At 40.0% G+C, this 15,804-nt stretch overlaps 2 protein-coding genes across 2 annotated transcripts in view; both read right to left on the bottom strand.

The window, feature by feature from the left end:
- The window catches only part of LOC123985374 (scavenger receptor cysteine-rich type 1 protein M130-like), a 22,297-nt gene extending 12,866 nt beyond the window's left edge, over nt 1-9,431 (bottom strand). Inside the window, exons 1-9 of the mRNA XM_046072852.1 lie at nt 9,402-9,431; nt 8,197-8,209; nt 6,308-6,340; nt 5,937-6,230; nt 4,632-4,943; nt 4,242-4,544; nt 3,256-3,561; nt 2,846-3,160; nt 1,917-2,246 (exon numbers count right to left, since the gene is read on the bottom strand). Coding sequence (XP_045928808.1) covers nt 1,917-2,246; nt 2,846-3,160; nt 3,256-3,561; nt 4,242-4,544; nt 4,632-4,943; nt 5,937-6,230; nt 6,308-6,340; nt 8,197-8,209; nt 9,402-9,431 — 1,936 coding nt within the window. The remainder of the gene's footprint in view (nt 1-1,916; nt 2,247-2,845; nt 3,161-3,255; nt 3,562-4,241; nt 4,545-4,631; nt 4,944-5,936; nt 6,231-6,307; nt 6,341-8,196; nt 8,210-9,401) is intronic.
- A 2,394-nt stretch (nt 9,432-11,825) lies between these two features.
- Nucleotides 11,826-15,804, bottom strand: part of LOC123985376 (scavenger receptor cysteine-rich type 1 protein M160-like) — a 42,872-nt gene continuing 38,893 nt past the window's right edge. Inside the window, exons 12-15 of the mRNA XM_046072853.1 lie at nt 15,365-15,676; nt 14,809-15,129; nt 14,133-14,215; nt 11,826-12,053 (exon numbers count right to left, since the gene is read on the bottom strand). Coding sequence (XP_045928809.1) covers nt 11,970-12,053; nt 14,133-14,215; nt 14,809-15,129; nt 15,365-15,676 — 800 coding nt within the window. The 3' untranslated portion in view covers nt 11,826-11,969. The remainder of the gene's footprint in view (nt 12,054-14,132; nt 14,216-14,808; nt 15,130-15,364; nt 15,677-15,804) is intronic.

A 15,804-nucleotide genomic window follows, 5' to 3' on the forward strand; every position in this document is an offset into this window, starting at 1 on the left:
ATATTGATTACTTTTAAAGCTCTTCATGGCCTCTCGCCTTGTTATATTTCTGACCTTTTAGTCCCATACGCACCAGCACGTACCTTGAGACCCTCGGGCAGAGGTCTGTTGTCTGTTCCAGAGTCTCGACTGAAAACTAAAGGGGACAGAGCGTTTGCTGTCAGGGCCCCGAGGCTCTGGAACAGCCTGCCCCAGGAAATCAGGTCGACTGAGTCAGTGAACTCTCCCTTCTTAAAACATACTTTTATAGGAGAGCCTTTCCCGATCTTATTTGACTTTATTTTATCCCTTTTATTTTATTGTATTTTACTCATTTTATATTAATTTTTCATGCTCTTATCTAGTTTTTTTGTATTATCCTTTACACTTGTTAAAGCACTTTGTAACTTGTTTTTGAAAAGTGCTTTACAAATAAGGATTATTATTATTATTATTATTATTAATGAGTTCACTGTACTAAAATGGCCTCAACAGTCACCAGATCTCAACCCAATAGAGCATCTTTGGGATGTGGTGGGATCTCATCTAAGGCGTCACATTGACACACATTGGAAAAACTGTGCTATTGTATGCAAAACGGTGATTTTTGCGTATGTATTACACGCTGCAGTTTGCAATAGCGTTGCAACACAAAGGAGGCTAACCTTAATTGCTATGTGCACATAGCAAGTAGGGTGCACAGCTGTAGGGTTAGCCGGTCGACATGCATATATTTACTGACTTAGGTTTAGGCACTAACTTCTAGCTGTGACGGTTAAGGTTAGGGTAAGTTACCTCGGGGGGCTGTCAACTCCTTACACACAAACATCGCTAGCTAGTTAGCGACCGGAAGCACTACTAGCGTGACAACTACGGGGGAGCTCGGCTCCTCTTAACAAGACGGTAGCTTCCCTGATGGATCATGCATAAATAGAGTCTGCTCTCAGTTCATCCTGACCGACCTTGTCGGAGGTCGGGAGATTCAAATAATCAATGATGTTATGCTGCTGTACCTCATGCATAAATGCGCACAGCGTCTTTCTTAATGGGGAGACGATTCATCCTTTTTCAATCCCGCCGCTATTAATCAGAAGGTTAATTTTTATGACCCACCCAATCGGCGGATATAGCTCTGCACATCACTAGAACCCACATATGCAGCACATCTTACTCAGCCCTAATATAAACGGAAAGGTAGAGGTGGGATACATCTGAGAAAATAATTAGTTAGGTTGGGGGCAGGTGGATGATTTGTGCATACATGATTATTCAGATATTGTCTGAGCCAATCCGCGCATCACACCAATGTAGCTCCTATAATCGTGACAAAACAGTGCAAACAGCTGCTGAAGTCAAATTATCAGGCTATATTGCCAAGAGCATCCTCTCCTTTCAGCACTAACCTGCTGTATTTTGTGTTGTCACATAGTAACAAAAGTGCCTATTATATAGTCTGCACATGTAATTTGCACACTGTGTTCCTCCCTGTCAATAGGGGGTGTTGCAGAACCTTCTGCACCCTTGGATGTGAAGCTTTTTGTTATCTCATTAGCACTAAACAGGTTTGCATGCAGTCAAATAAAAGTATTAACTGGCTGATTCAGATTGTCAGGTGCTCAAATAAACGCAAAATCTAATTCTATAAACCAACACTGAATTGTGTTGTATTGTCCTGCTGAGAATGCACTCAACACATCTGCAATCCTGCAATCTAGCATTACATGAACTTTGTACGTAGATACTGTTTGCATGTCCCTTATCCATTCATGGATTTATTAATGAGGTTAGTCTGAACAGCAGCAGGAAAATTGAAGACAGTGAATGCTGTTTTATAAACAGTTGGCACATCATGACTTTTTATGTGATTCAGATAAATACTACTTCAAACCTGCATGTGTCACATTTCCCTGTTGGGCCCAGATTCTCTAAGAAGTTACCTGAGACAGTGAGATGGAGTGGCTGGCTCTCAGAAGAGAAGTTGTGGGAGAAAACATAGATGTGATAAACACAGCTGTAGTTCCCTTGGTGGGTGTGGTCTGCAGCAGAGAACAGGAAATGGGCAGAGTGATTGACAGCTGGCAAGGTGTAGTTCTGTGTTATGTCGGAGGAGGTGAAGATAAGCTGGAAGGAGCCTCCTGGATACTGTGGCAGGATGGAGCAGCTGATGGTGAAGTTGGAGCCCATGAGCACCTGAAGCCCCTGCTGCTTGGCCTCAGAATCCCCGTCAGTGTAGGTAGAGAAGGAGATGTTTGGCCGAGCCAGAATATCTGCGAACACAGTGGGAGATCAAAAAATGTCTGCATCTGAAGAATGCAGACATTTCTATCCTCATCTTTATTTGTTTTGTCAAAGTGAACACTGACCACAGTAAGATGAAAAATGGAGATATAACCGTCACTGTTCAGAGTTTATAGAGCTGGTTTCAGACCAACTTTTGCCCTGTGTGGAAAAATACAACCCAGCTCTCTGCATTGTTTAATATAGGGCTGTTTTCTGTTTGAATTTCTCCTTAGCGTTGGTTAATGGCCCTAGTCTTTGGCTCTTTGCCTTTGGTGTGAGAGACCCGGGTTCAATCCCCCATTGTGTCCCTGAGCAAGACACTTAACCCCTTGTTGCTCCAGAGGTGTGCGACCTCTGACATGTATAGCAATTGTAAGTCAGCTAAATGAAGAAATGTTAATGTAGTCTTAAAAGCAAATACTAGTAGTACCTCTACCACGACAGCATATGAAATAAAATAAATTATCCAAAATACACTTTCTCTTTCTATAAAGTAACAGCTATTTCTTTACAGCTCAGTTTAATGAACAGACAGGAAATAGTTTATAAGGATTCCTGTTAAAGTTGTTGTCACTGAAAGTGTTACCTGAGCAGGTGACTTCCAAACCGAGAATCGGGCTATAATAACGTGTCAAAGGTGATAACACTGCACACTCTCTGACTGCAGACTCAGACGGACTACAGGGAGATGCAATTATCCATGCTTTTTGGTTGTGCAAATCATCTCTTCTTTCTGTTGAAAGAGCAGAGCCACAGTCCAGCTGCCTGCATACTACAGCTGCTGACATCAGGTCCCAGTTAGAGAAGTCAACTGCCACCGCTCTCCACTCTCTGTTGTGTTTCATCTGAAGTCTTCCGACACAGCGGCTGGCTCCTCCAACCAACCGGACGTCATCAGGCTCTGAACAGATACAAGAGAGTAATTAGTTAAAGAAGTAAATTAACTTGCATTACAACAGAGATTACACCAAATCAAAGCAGCAGATCTTCTCCTACCTGAACATGTGAGTTCAACAGATTTGCCAGATGAGCAGGTGTCTCTAGCTGAGCCTGAGCTTCCACAGTCCAGGAGAACAGACTCATGGCCTTCACACTGGAACTCTTTGGTCCTCATGGGCCCCTCTACTCCTGCATAGAGCGCCCCTTGGAGGACTGAAGGAGCCCCACAGCCAAGCTCCCTGCAGACCACCTCTGCATCCTGCAGGTTAAAGTCATCTTCACACACTGAGGACCACAAATGGTTAGACTTCACCTCCAGTCTGCCGGAACACAGACGAGTCCCATTAACCAGCCTGACAGACTCTGAAGGAAGACAACGACAGATAGAATATGAATTTTAAATTAAAAATATGTTTGCTGCATCATCTCTCGTCTATCTACAAAACTCTTTGGATGTGTAGGATCAAGGAAAATATAATCTTATAACTTTTATAAGTTGTGTTACTGCATTGAGGGAGGCTGTAGGGGCATTTCTTGACAACCTCCCATGTTTGGATTTTTTGGAAGAGCCGACCACGGGAGTAGTCAGAATCATCACTGTAAACTAAAAGATTTTAAACTTTTATCCATTCTTTCAGCTACAGGCCAGTCCTGCTGGGATTTTTCTTCTTCTTTGCATATTTACTGAAACTGTCTCTACACTGGGGTGCAAAAAGCACCTGGAGAAGAAAAGGTGCAAATTAACTGTGAGAGAATTAAACATGAAGGTGCAGTGACTCTTGATGGACCAGATGGATGGGCCCGTGGCTGGATCACTGATGGACACTTAAGGAAATCTTAATTCAAATATATCTCTTAGTGGATGAATAAGTCATCTAAGTCAATGCTGCCTTTTGATTTCCTAAGCACGTATGCCTTTCTGCATGTACCAGCAACAATGCTGCTTGGGTGGTACCTCAGTTCTTTGTGACTTTGGACAAAACTCTCTACCAAATAAAGAAAAGAAATCTGTAAAGATTAAAGTTACAGTTGATGTATTTTACCTGAACACTTGAGCTCCAGGTTTAAATTTGAAGTTCCAGACTTTGTAAATACACATTCCCTAACTGCAGACTTGGACTGAAGACAAGTTGATCTGATCCGCCATATATATCCATAAAAGTCACTCCTCCTCAAACCTGTAGAAACAGCAGAGCCGCAGTCCAGTTGTTCACACACAACATCTGCTGTCTTTAGATTCCAGCCAGACGTTTGGTCGTCCACCTTTTCCCACTCTTCCTGTTGTTTCACCTCCAGTTCACCAGCACAGCGAGTGGATCCTCCCACCAACCGGACATTATCGGGCTCTGGGCAGACGAGAGTAATTTAAAAAAATAATTGAAGCCCCATTTATTGAAATAGAAAACCAAAACAAAGCACAGGTCCTCTCCTACCAGAGCAGGTGAGTTCAACAGCTTTGCCAGATGAGCAGGTGTCTCTAGCTGAGCCTGAGCTGTCAATCTGACAATCCAGGAGAGCAGACTCATGGCCTCCACACTGGAACTCTTTGGTCCACACTGGCACTCGCATTTGTCTATAAACAGTCCCTTGGAGGACTGAAGGAGCCCCACAGCCAAGCTCCCTACAGACCACCTCTGCATCCTGCAGGTTAAAGTCATCTTCACACACTGAGGACCACAAATGGTTAGACTTCACCTCCAGTCTGCCTGAACACAGACTAGTCCCATTAACCAGCCTGACAGAGTCTGAAGAGGAAGCGAGCGAGAGACACAGAAAGACAGACAGAAAATTGAGTTTATAAGGCATTGCAATATAACACAATATAATGAAGTGCCAATCGTTATGCCAGTCAGCCTTCGTTTGTCTGTACATGTTTTTGAGCACTGTTTCTCTGTCAATGCAGTTTTCCTGCATTTGACATGTACTTTCCTGATATTTGAGATTTGTCCCTTACCCTTTGACACCTGTTCTGTCAACTTTAAATATGTCATATTAAATCTCAAAGGGAGTGCTTGTTGGGATGTAGATCGGTGTCTAAAACCAGCTCGCCTCACGGCTTTCCAATGTCATAAATAGCGGGGATACGTCAATTTTTGTAACTTGTTTAAATGTATCTAGTATTATAGTAAAACTATAATTAACAATTACACAGGGATTGGCCAGGTGTACAGAGGTGAGAAAGCATGCAAGATCTGAACATATCTCTCAAGCTCTCTTTGTTGATTCCTTATGCTACTTCACCCATTATCCTTATCCCCCTTTGTAAGATTCATCGTGTCTCACCCAGCTTTAACCCCACCTTCAAGGGTTATTTGGAACAGATATGAGTTCCTTTAGTGGCCAAACAGCACTGTATATTTCAAACATACCAGCTTTAAGATTGCTTTATTGGTTTCCTTGAGAGACTTTACAACTTAGGGCATCATGCAGACAGTACAAAAGAGGCCATTTTGATCATCTGAACTGCTAAAAAACACACAAATTATAAGGGGCAAAATGACTGGCTCATGTTTTCAAAAGAGGACACCACACAAAATATCTAACGCATAGATTACCAAGATGTAAAAAATATGCCATGGTGCTCAGAAATTACACGAAAAACAAAAATCTGTTTTTGTTCAAAAATAACATGGATGTGTGTAACACCAAATCCAGTCAGCTGTTAAATTAAATCCTATCGGTCTCTGAGATTCCTAGGCTCCTTTGTGTCTTTTTTTATTGGCTACTGATTGTGTTACCTGAGCAGATGATCTCCAAACTGGCAGAAAAAGTCTTTGACCTTTTTGTCAAACATTTCCTCAGTCTAGATTTAGAGTTAAGACAGGAAGGTGGGATGCTCCATGGAGATGAAGATGTAGGTGATGCTGACGAAGCCTGAACCGCAGAACCACAGTCCAGCTGTCTACAAACTTCATCTGCTAACTTCAGGTCCCAGCCACGGTCATCCACTTCTCTCCAAACTCCCTGGCTCTTCACCTGCAGCAAACCAGAACAGCGGCTGGATCCTCCCAGCAAGCGGATTTCATCAATCTCTGAATGCAGGTAAGAGTGTAATTAGTAAAATAATTTCTTGTGTAAATTGTAAATTATTTATATTTTCTCTGTTTACCTTTGAAAGTATCATCTTCCTCTATCTGGAGACCTGGGGAATCATAAAACGTTTTAAAAAATAATTAAAAGTGTCATTATGATCTTTCTTGCTCAGGACAGGTTAGGCAGAAAAGTACCCCTTCCCAGTTTTCTGGGAATTAAATTTCCTGCATTCTGGTCAATTTCTGCCTTTCCTGCATCAATTTATATAAATACAAACAAAAATTCAGGTGACAATTAAAAATATGTGTTGCTTTTAGATATGTTTCCCCTGTAGGTCAACTTTTCTCATGTAATATCATCCCTGCTGAGTCAGCATACATGCAGGCATCTTTTAGTCCTCCCTTCTCTTTTGTGTCTTTTGTTTGGCAGAGTAACCTCTTTAAATGTGCATGTTGCACTTTTTAACCTCAATGATAAATTAATTAATTTGAAGTCGTAAATTCCTGGACTTTAATAGCTCCTGTGCTTCAGCTGGTTTCCTGCTGATGTTCAAGGTTTTCTGCACATTCAAAATCTATACCAAATATCTGTGTTCTCTGCAGAAAAAAAGTCACAATATTATGAGATTAATGTCATAATTTAATGTGAATTCATATATTTTTAAAAGTCTACCTGTCCTATACTGTGCTGTACATTTCGTTATTGCTCTGCTGACATGGTTCTATCCTCTTTAGATCTTCTGACAGATACACTATCGTTTGGGACTGTGAGTTAGAATGAGACAAGGTGGAAACTGAAACTTCTCATCAGGCGGAAATCTCACCGTTAACTTAGTGACAGAAATAGAGCAAGGCTGTGCTTCACTTTTTAGATATTTATTTAGCAAAACTCTACCAGTTATCTTACCACTTCTATTCTTAATTGCTATTACGGCGTACGCAGGTATCGCAGCTAGGTGGAAATGATGTTCAGTGTTTCCCCTAGGATTGTTTTCAGGGGGAATACTAGGGTCACAGAGCGGGTGTATGCTGTTGAACACACGGTATAAGTGGGTCTGATAGAGGCTTCTCTCATGTGGGCAACGCTTCTCCTTGTTTGCAAAGCCTGACCCGACATACAGTGTCTTTTTATTTTATTTTTCCAACAGAGTATCTGACTCCACCCACACAGCCATGAAGTCTACAACAATTCATCAGAATTTAAGTGTTTAAACAAAGTGTTTTAAACAAAATTGTTCATAAGTCTATGACAGAAAGCAAATAACTCATATCCAAGGCAGTCGTCAAGTAAAAAATCTGGATTGAAAAAACTGACAATGAAAAAATTTAAAATACAATATAACTTGAATCAAACAGTTATTAACCAAAACTTTCTATAAAGAAACTATTTGGAATAAAAATATATTATAGTGGTTAATAATAAGACATTAGAGTTACACTTTGATTCCCCCTCAACAATTTATTTGGATATTCTTATATAATTTAAAATTTATTTATTTTTAATTTTGAAATGTCCTTGCAAATATTTCTGAAAAGAAGAGAAGAGTCAAAAGAAATAAAAAGCTTTTCCATTTCTTTTTTCATTATATATTTTAGCACTTTCAATTTTTTAACAGGTTTTTATTATTAAGTATTTTAAACTTATTTCTACACATATGATGTAAGAAATATATTCTAATACAAAAAAATCTAATTTAATCACTAGTAATGTTTTGGGCTATGTCATGTCATCAGCAAGCATGCAGATGTTTGGACGTGGACACCGTGTATTTCCAGCTGCAGCCACCAGGGGCAACACCGAGCTATTACTTGTGTGTGTCTGTGTTCCTGGGGACCAACATAGGGTCTTACGGTGACATTGTGGGGACACACCTCTACAGAGTTACGTCTTATGTTTTAAGGTTTTGCATGCAAACTTTATGATTAAATTCATAGTAACCCCAGTCCAGAATTCAAAATAAAATACCTTGTGCAGACTCCTGATCATATATCAATAATAAACACAGTTAAAACAGACAAAAAAAACAAACTATTTTACTACGGAGTGTCCTTGTTTTTTTTTTCCTTTTTTCTTTTTATCAGTTGTTCTGCTTTTTCCTTGGTTTTCTGTTCCCTGCCTGCCTCCCTGTGTTTCCTCCCCTGCCTGTGCTCTCCCTCTCTCTCTCTCCCTCTGTTCCTGAGCCCAGCCAACTACCAGCACCTGCACCTCATCAGCCACCTCGTCAGCCTGCCACACCTGCCAGTAATCAAGCTCATCCCTGCCTGTATTTCAACCCCGGTTCTCCACACCACTCTTGCTTGATCGTCGTTGCTCCATACCCGGTGCCACCTCTGTGTTCAGGCTTTCATGTTTCTTGTTTTTTTCACCTTTTCCCTGTGCTTTGTCCCCCTTATCTCTAACACTGTCGCTCTCTCTGTCTGTTTCCCTCCCAGGTTCACTTGTCCTCTGTTCAGTCGGCTGGGCTCATCCACCGGTCTTCTCCTCCTTGGACTTCCCCCACGGCCTCCTCCCTGTTCTCCCTCGGCCCCAGTGTTCCCCGGCTCCCTGGTCCCAGTCTCCTCGGTTCCCCGTGCCTGTGTTTCCCCGGCATCCACCTCTCCCTCCACTCCAGTCCCTCTACCCCTTTTTCCGTCAATAAAAACCTCCTTCCCTCCGAATGTTGCATTTGGTTCCTCTCTGTCACCACACCACACGTACACGTAGCCTTCTTAACCACGGTAGAAGCACAAAAATCAAGGACAACTTACCAAATCAACAAAATCTAAACAATTCAGCAAAATCAGGCAGGCAAAACACTTTTATTCTGAAATACTCCATGTGGGAAATTCAGCCCTGCAGGACCCTGTTTATAACTGCTTTTAGTTCTAGTTGAAATTAGAAATTAGTGTATAAAAAAGCTGTGATTCCATATGTGTTTAGAGTTTCAGAGATACCCAGGAGGATTTTCACCATATTTCTGTTTTTATTTTTAACCCAATACCAAACTATAATTTGTGCATGTCAAGTTCTAGAAACAAAAATATGGTCACATAGTGACATTGTGGGAACTCCTGAAAATTACATCTTAAGATTCAAGGTTTTGCATGCACACCATATATCAGTCAAAGCAATGTCTTCACAAGTAAGAAAAAACTTTCCTATTTTTGAGAGGACCAATTTGAGATTTATACCTTGATAGTAAGGACATCTTGGCCAGTCATCACTAATTTTAAGGGCCATTTGAGGGTTAAGCTTTGGTTTTAGGTAGTAGAAGTTTTGACCTCTTCTAACTTTAATAAGAGACCTTAAACAACACATTACAAAGAACATTTAAATAAGATGTGCATAAAAGGAAAAGTGAGAAAAATATTTAAAACACAACCAATCATATACACCTATGATTGATTTGTCTCATATGCAGCATGTTTGATCACAGAACTTTAGAGATGTCTGAGATCCAAGCTCACTTTTCCAGCCCAGTCTTAACTGCATGCACATTGTAGACTGGGGGTTAACAGACTGTAAAACATGAGAGGAAGTATGCTATCATCTTAAAATGACCTATTTGTGAGTAACACTTATCAATCCTCCAATATCACACAGTTTCTAAATTTTCAATTAGAATCTAAAGAAGTTGCTCTCAGTCAGTCCATATTTCTCTGTATTCTCACAACAGACATGTCAAACAGAGCTTTAACTGTTGATGGCCGTGTTTAACATCATTAGTGTCCTTTTCCTGCTACAAGTCTGCAGTCAGTGCACTTTAATAACTAGTCTAGATTTCATCTTCATCATTTTATCCTATATTTTTAGACTTGCTTGACTGTAATTTAAAATGATGGTTTAACTGAAGTTTATGTATCTGTCAGTGGGTCAGTCAATCCAAGCTCATGCTTGTGTGAGCAGCAGTCAGTGAGGTTAAAGAGACTTAAGTCCTACCTGAGCTCCAGAGCAACATGAACGCCACCAGTATGTGATCCATGTCCAGTTGGTGTGTTGTCCATACAAGCTTATCAGTGTATCGATCTTCCTCATTTACTGCCTCTTGATCTTATACTCTGTAACAGCTCTCCTCTGAGGTTTCCTCTTCATCTATTAATTTCCTTATCGTGTGGTTTCCCTCTTAATGTCACAGCAACTACTTGGCAGGATTTGTCAACAGGAAGCTAATTAATTATGTAATAATTATATACTGGCATGTGCCCCATCAAGATGTTTTAAACATCTAAAATCATAACAATTTCATTAGTTAAATTTCAGGTACTGCAGCACCATTTACTTTACAACAGGACTGTGTTCTGCTGTTCGGGGAGCCTGAAGGGGAGAATATTTTTTCCATTTAAAAGTGTTGCAGCCCTTTTTATTATTTGCCTGTGTTGAATGTTTTATATACCCTAGATTTAGTTTCTTTGTACTGGTTACCATTTTTATGCATTCATTTTAAATCCTAGGCTGCTCATTACTTACAAGCTTTTATAGATTAACAAGTGTTGCACCACAGTACATTGGTAAATTTAGTGTCCAGTGCTTGTGCTTTTGGCTCATAACAGTTCAAAATAGCACTGTAGCAGCAGGACAGAGGGTCAGTGACCTTCTACAGGGAGAGCAGTGATTGGTGGTTATGTAGGGACTGAACCCTTCTATAGAATTTGACCTCTAACCCCTTGTTTTGTTACCTCAGAATAGTTCTGTACCCTTCTATGGGTTTGACTTTTTATTTAGCTGACTCACACCCTTCAATGGTACCTAACAGATACCAAAACATATCCTATATAAGCTATGTTTGATGTACAGAGAGACAGAGTGGCCATCGGGCTGGGTCACTCTCCAAGCTGCTGCAGAGCTTGTAATTGATGCTGAACTCCTTGATTAAACTTTTATGATCAAGAACAGTGTCAAGCGGATTTCTTCTCAACACATCATCGCAGCATTATTGTTTGACACAACAGAAACTTTGAATCTACTAGACTTTCTAAAAAGCAGTTAAGAGGAAGAGATTTTTAGGACCTTTGCAACATTTATAAATTTTATATATTGGTTTGTCATTTTATCAAAGGTCTCACCAGTGAAACTCAACTCAACCCAACCTCTTTATCTTTGCAATATCAAACACTCATTTCCTGTAGACTTACTTAGAAGCAGTGTTTTTCACCTACCACAATCATCACACAATCTTGTACAAACCTGTCTCATTAATTCGCTGTTACTTTGAGGGGTATGTAATGGGAAATGTATTTTAAACTGCTTGATTTCTTTTACTTCTCTGTTAATGTTAAAGTGATAAACATTTTGGGTTTTAGTTCTTTTACACCTTGCTTTAAGTTCAGAGAGTGTACTCAGAATAGGGAGGCCTACAAAACAGTAACCTGTGGTTAAGAACTGCAGGTTGCTGTTTCTAGCAACAAACTAGTGAACCATTTGTGACTTTAATGTCACAGCCCTCTCCTATAGTCTCGCTTGGTGTTTAAAAATGAAGGAGGACTTTGCCTTATGGCTGCAGAGACCTTTAAGCCTATTTGCAAAGGTGAAATAATGTAAATGTACTGAAAGACAGTTTTCTTCATCTTTAATACAGATTTTCATGTAACACAAAGAGATAGCAGTGACCAAGGGCAACAGAGCAGAAAGAAATTGGTGAGAGGGGAAAAAAAGCCTTATTGCTGTTTTAAAACACTGTTTTCAATTTTCTTATATCTGAATGTGAAACAACCACCTTGGAGATACTACTCTTTCCTCTGGGCTCCAGCATCTTTATCTAGTCAGTCTTCAGTACTGGACCTCATAAGAACATACTCATTAATCTCAGTGTTCTCCTCTCGTCCCAGCCTCTGGCTTTTTCTGGCCTGAAAAGACAGAATAAATGTTTGTATAGTAACTTAAGAGTCAAAGCAGAGTGCAGTGATAAGTAACACGATGACATAATTTTAATTAAAGTAAAGTTGCTTTAAATCACTTGAAACAATTGATTAAAAGTACCATTAATTAAAAGTAATGATCAATGGCAGAGAGAGAGAGAGCTGAAGTATTGTTGATTCTGATATTTATTTTGCCAGTTTTCTTTCCCCATTTGAAACATATTGCAATATTACGTTTTTCTATCGGACTGATTTTATTATAGTACCAAAAAGTAAACAATAAAAGATCGATATTGACAAATTTTGCCACGGAAAATATCGCAATACTACGCTGAATCGTTATTTTTTAATTTTTTTTTTTTCCCCCCACCGACCACAGATGTAGGTGTGTTTTGCCTTACTGTTTTGGAGCTTCTCTCAGTGGCCATCTGCTGGCCTACAGAGACATGGTAGGAAATGGCTTTAAGTCTTTAAAGAGGTGGTGTTATGCTTTTTCCCTCTCCTCTATTGACTTATATACTTTCCTTTTGCATGTAATAGGTTTGCGAAGTGAAAAAGCCCAAAGTTCAGGCCAAAGGGAGTTCCCATCTCCCACAGAAAATACTGCCTGAAAACAGCTCGTTTGACTGACTCCAGGCAGTCAGTGGACATAAAGTTGTTCCTGTGATGTAGAGACAGAGCTCAGTTAAAACTTTATGGACACAGATTAATAACTCACCGCTCTGAAACTCTTGCTCCAGTCCATGTTGCTAAGCTGATAAGGGGAAATACAGCTGAACCGAAGTCGTGTTTACCAGCTTTTCAGGACCCGCCCTACTCTGCTTCTGATTGGCTAGTAGTCCTGAACTAGGAACTGCACATGTGCAACTCCCAACAAAGATCATGTAGAAACAAGATGCAGCAATGTGCAGTATGACAAAAAATATGGTGTTTTTTGAAAATGAAACCATGTAAACTTGTTCTGGTACAACCCCTAAATAAGATTATGAACCTGAAAATGAATACCGCCTCTTTAAATCACGCTGCAAAGAGTTTTAAACCTGCATTCTTTCTAATGGCCAGTAGGGAGCGACCACTAGTTGTAAAAGGAAGACTGATTGGACTCAATCACAAAAGGCTCCTACTTTTTTTTTACTTAAACATTTTCCTAGTGAGTTTATGGTCTCATTTGCTAATTTCAAGTCTTCTTCAATACAGCATGATGTTGATTTAGTAAATTATGGTCCCATGGTTAATTTCTTACGGTAAGTACATTTTGGTTTAGCCAAAATTAGCATCCCAATTAATATCACAGTTAATGTGAATTATGGATGCACCATGCTAACTAAGCTAGCTAGCGCCAACCTCTCGTCCGAATATGGTCATTAATGGTTCCAAAACACCCAAGATGGCGAAAAGCGAAAATGCCAAAATTGAGGATTTAAAACGGTAGTCCACAACTAATCGGTGACGTCATGGGGGCTACGTCCACGTGTTTTATCCAGTCTGTTTTAAATACGCCTATTTCTAAATACATATATGTTAGGATTCAACTCAAGCCCCAATTCTGTAGGAGTCCCATAAATATTGTTAAAGAATGTGTTTGTTTGATGGAACATGCTTGTTTCAGGTCCGCATGTCAGCAGACTAACTAAATTAGTCTAAATAGTCCACTACAGACTAATTATAGTCTATGCTTTGGGTCTTGTTGATCGTAAATTCAAAGCATGAATGACTGTTAGCTGCCAAACATTCTCAAATAAATAAAACAAAATAGAGGGAGGTTGAAATTACCTGTATTCTAATATCTCAAATGTTACTGCGACACTATCATCAGTGGAAAAACTGCATTTTCAGAAGATGTTTCAAATTAAAATCCAACCAGGAAAATGAGGAATCCTGTCATCTGAGCCACTGGAAGGCGTTTCATCAGAGCAGAAAGTGTTGGATAGAGTTGGATACACGCAATCTCAGTCATGTAGCTTATGCTTTCCCCACTGTCCCAAATACAAACCAAATTCTGATCCCGAATACACTGAATTCTGGACTATGGATATTCGATCCCTACAATCCACACATTGATAGTACCTTGCAGTAGAAAAACAGACCAGCACTGAAGACCACAATCAGCACTAGGACAACCAGCCCAATGATCAGATCTGGTGAAGAGGCTGAAACAGATTTACAATCGTTATGTCAATTCATATATGAGCAGCTGAACAGCAGTTTACTTTTGAAGATAAAGTTTTTCATCTTTTTTTTTAAAAATCTGTAAGCTTAGTATTTCTAACTTTGAAGAATATATCCAGAAATCACAAGTCCTCATTGATTCAACTGATTTGATTGGCTATTTAAATGTATTTGATTTCTGACATTAAAGTCAGAATTCAAGAACATTTTTCACATGTGGCGCTGATCCTCTTCTGTACAGGGAAGATATGTCTACTATAGTAGAAATAAACTGCAGTTTAATTTCAGTTGGACTTTGTTATAAATCTTGCTGAGTTTTAGAGATTGAATTCCTCACAAAGCTGCACTCCTACTCCTCTGTCTTGTGCAGACATCTTCAATCAAACTTTATATGAACTTTATATATAGTTACTGTTTCCATGCCCCTTATCCATTCATTCAGTTATTGAGATTAGTCTGAACAGCATCAGAAAACATGAAGACTGTGAATGATGTCTTATGAACAGTTGGCACCACGTGAACTTTGATGTGATTCAATAATACTTTCTAGCCTGCCCAGATTGTAAGAAGTTACCTGACACAGTGAGATGGAGTGGCTGGCTCTCAGAAGAGAAGTTATGGTAGAAAACATAGAAGTGATAAACACAGCTGTAGTTCCCTTGGTGGGTGTGGTCTGCAGCAGAGAACAGGAAATGGGCAGAGTGATTGACAGCTGGCAGGGTGTAGTTCTGTGTTGTGTTGGAGTTGGTGAAGATAAGCTGGAAGGAGCCTTCTGGATACTGTGGCAGGATGGAGCAGCTGATGGTGAAGTTGGAGCCCTTGAGCACCTGAAGCCCCTGCTGCTTGGCCTCAGAATCCCCGTCAGTGAAGGCGATGTTTGGCTGAGCCAGAATATCTGCGAACACGGTGGGAGATGAAACATTTAGTCTGCATTTTAGAAAATGTAAAATTCCTCATCTTCATTTGTTTTGTCAAAGCGAACACTGAACACAGTACGATGACAAGATTTGTTTATTAGCAGGAGCCATTGATAATGGATAAATTGAAATCTTATTCAGATGACTTAGTTTAAAAATGAACAGGCAGGTAAGAGATTATAAGGATTCCTGTGTTTTCATTGATGCCGTTACCTGAGCAGGTGACTTCCAGACTTAGAACCCTTCTATTAGAATCATACCCGAACGAATGGAAAGGACATTCTCTAATTGCAGAGTAAAACGGAATACAAAATGCTATTATCCACGCATCTTGGTTGTGCAAATCCTCTCTTCTTCCTGTTGAAAGAGGATAGCCACAGTCCAGCTGCCTGCATACTAAAGACGCTGACATCAGGTCCCAGTTAGAGGAGGAATCAGCTACTGGTCTCCACTCTCCAAAATGTTTCATCTCAAGTCTACCGACACAGCGGCTGGCTCCTCCAACCAACCGGACGTCATCAGGCTCTGAACAGATACAAGAGAGTAATTAGTTAGAAGAAGTAAAGTAACTTGCATTACAACAGAGATTACACCAAATCAAAGCAGCAGATCTTCTCCTACCTGAGCAGGTGAGTTCAACAGCTTTGCCAGAT

Source organism: Micropterus dolomieu, linkage group LG17, assembly GCF_021292245.1.
Source record: "Micropterus dolomieu isolate WLL.071019.BEF.003 ecotype Adirondacks linkage group LG17, ASM2129224v1, whole genome shotgun sequence".
Lineage (NCBI taxonomy): Eukaryota > Metazoa > Chordata > Actinopteri > Centrarchiformes > Centrarchidae > Micropterus > Micropterus dolomieu.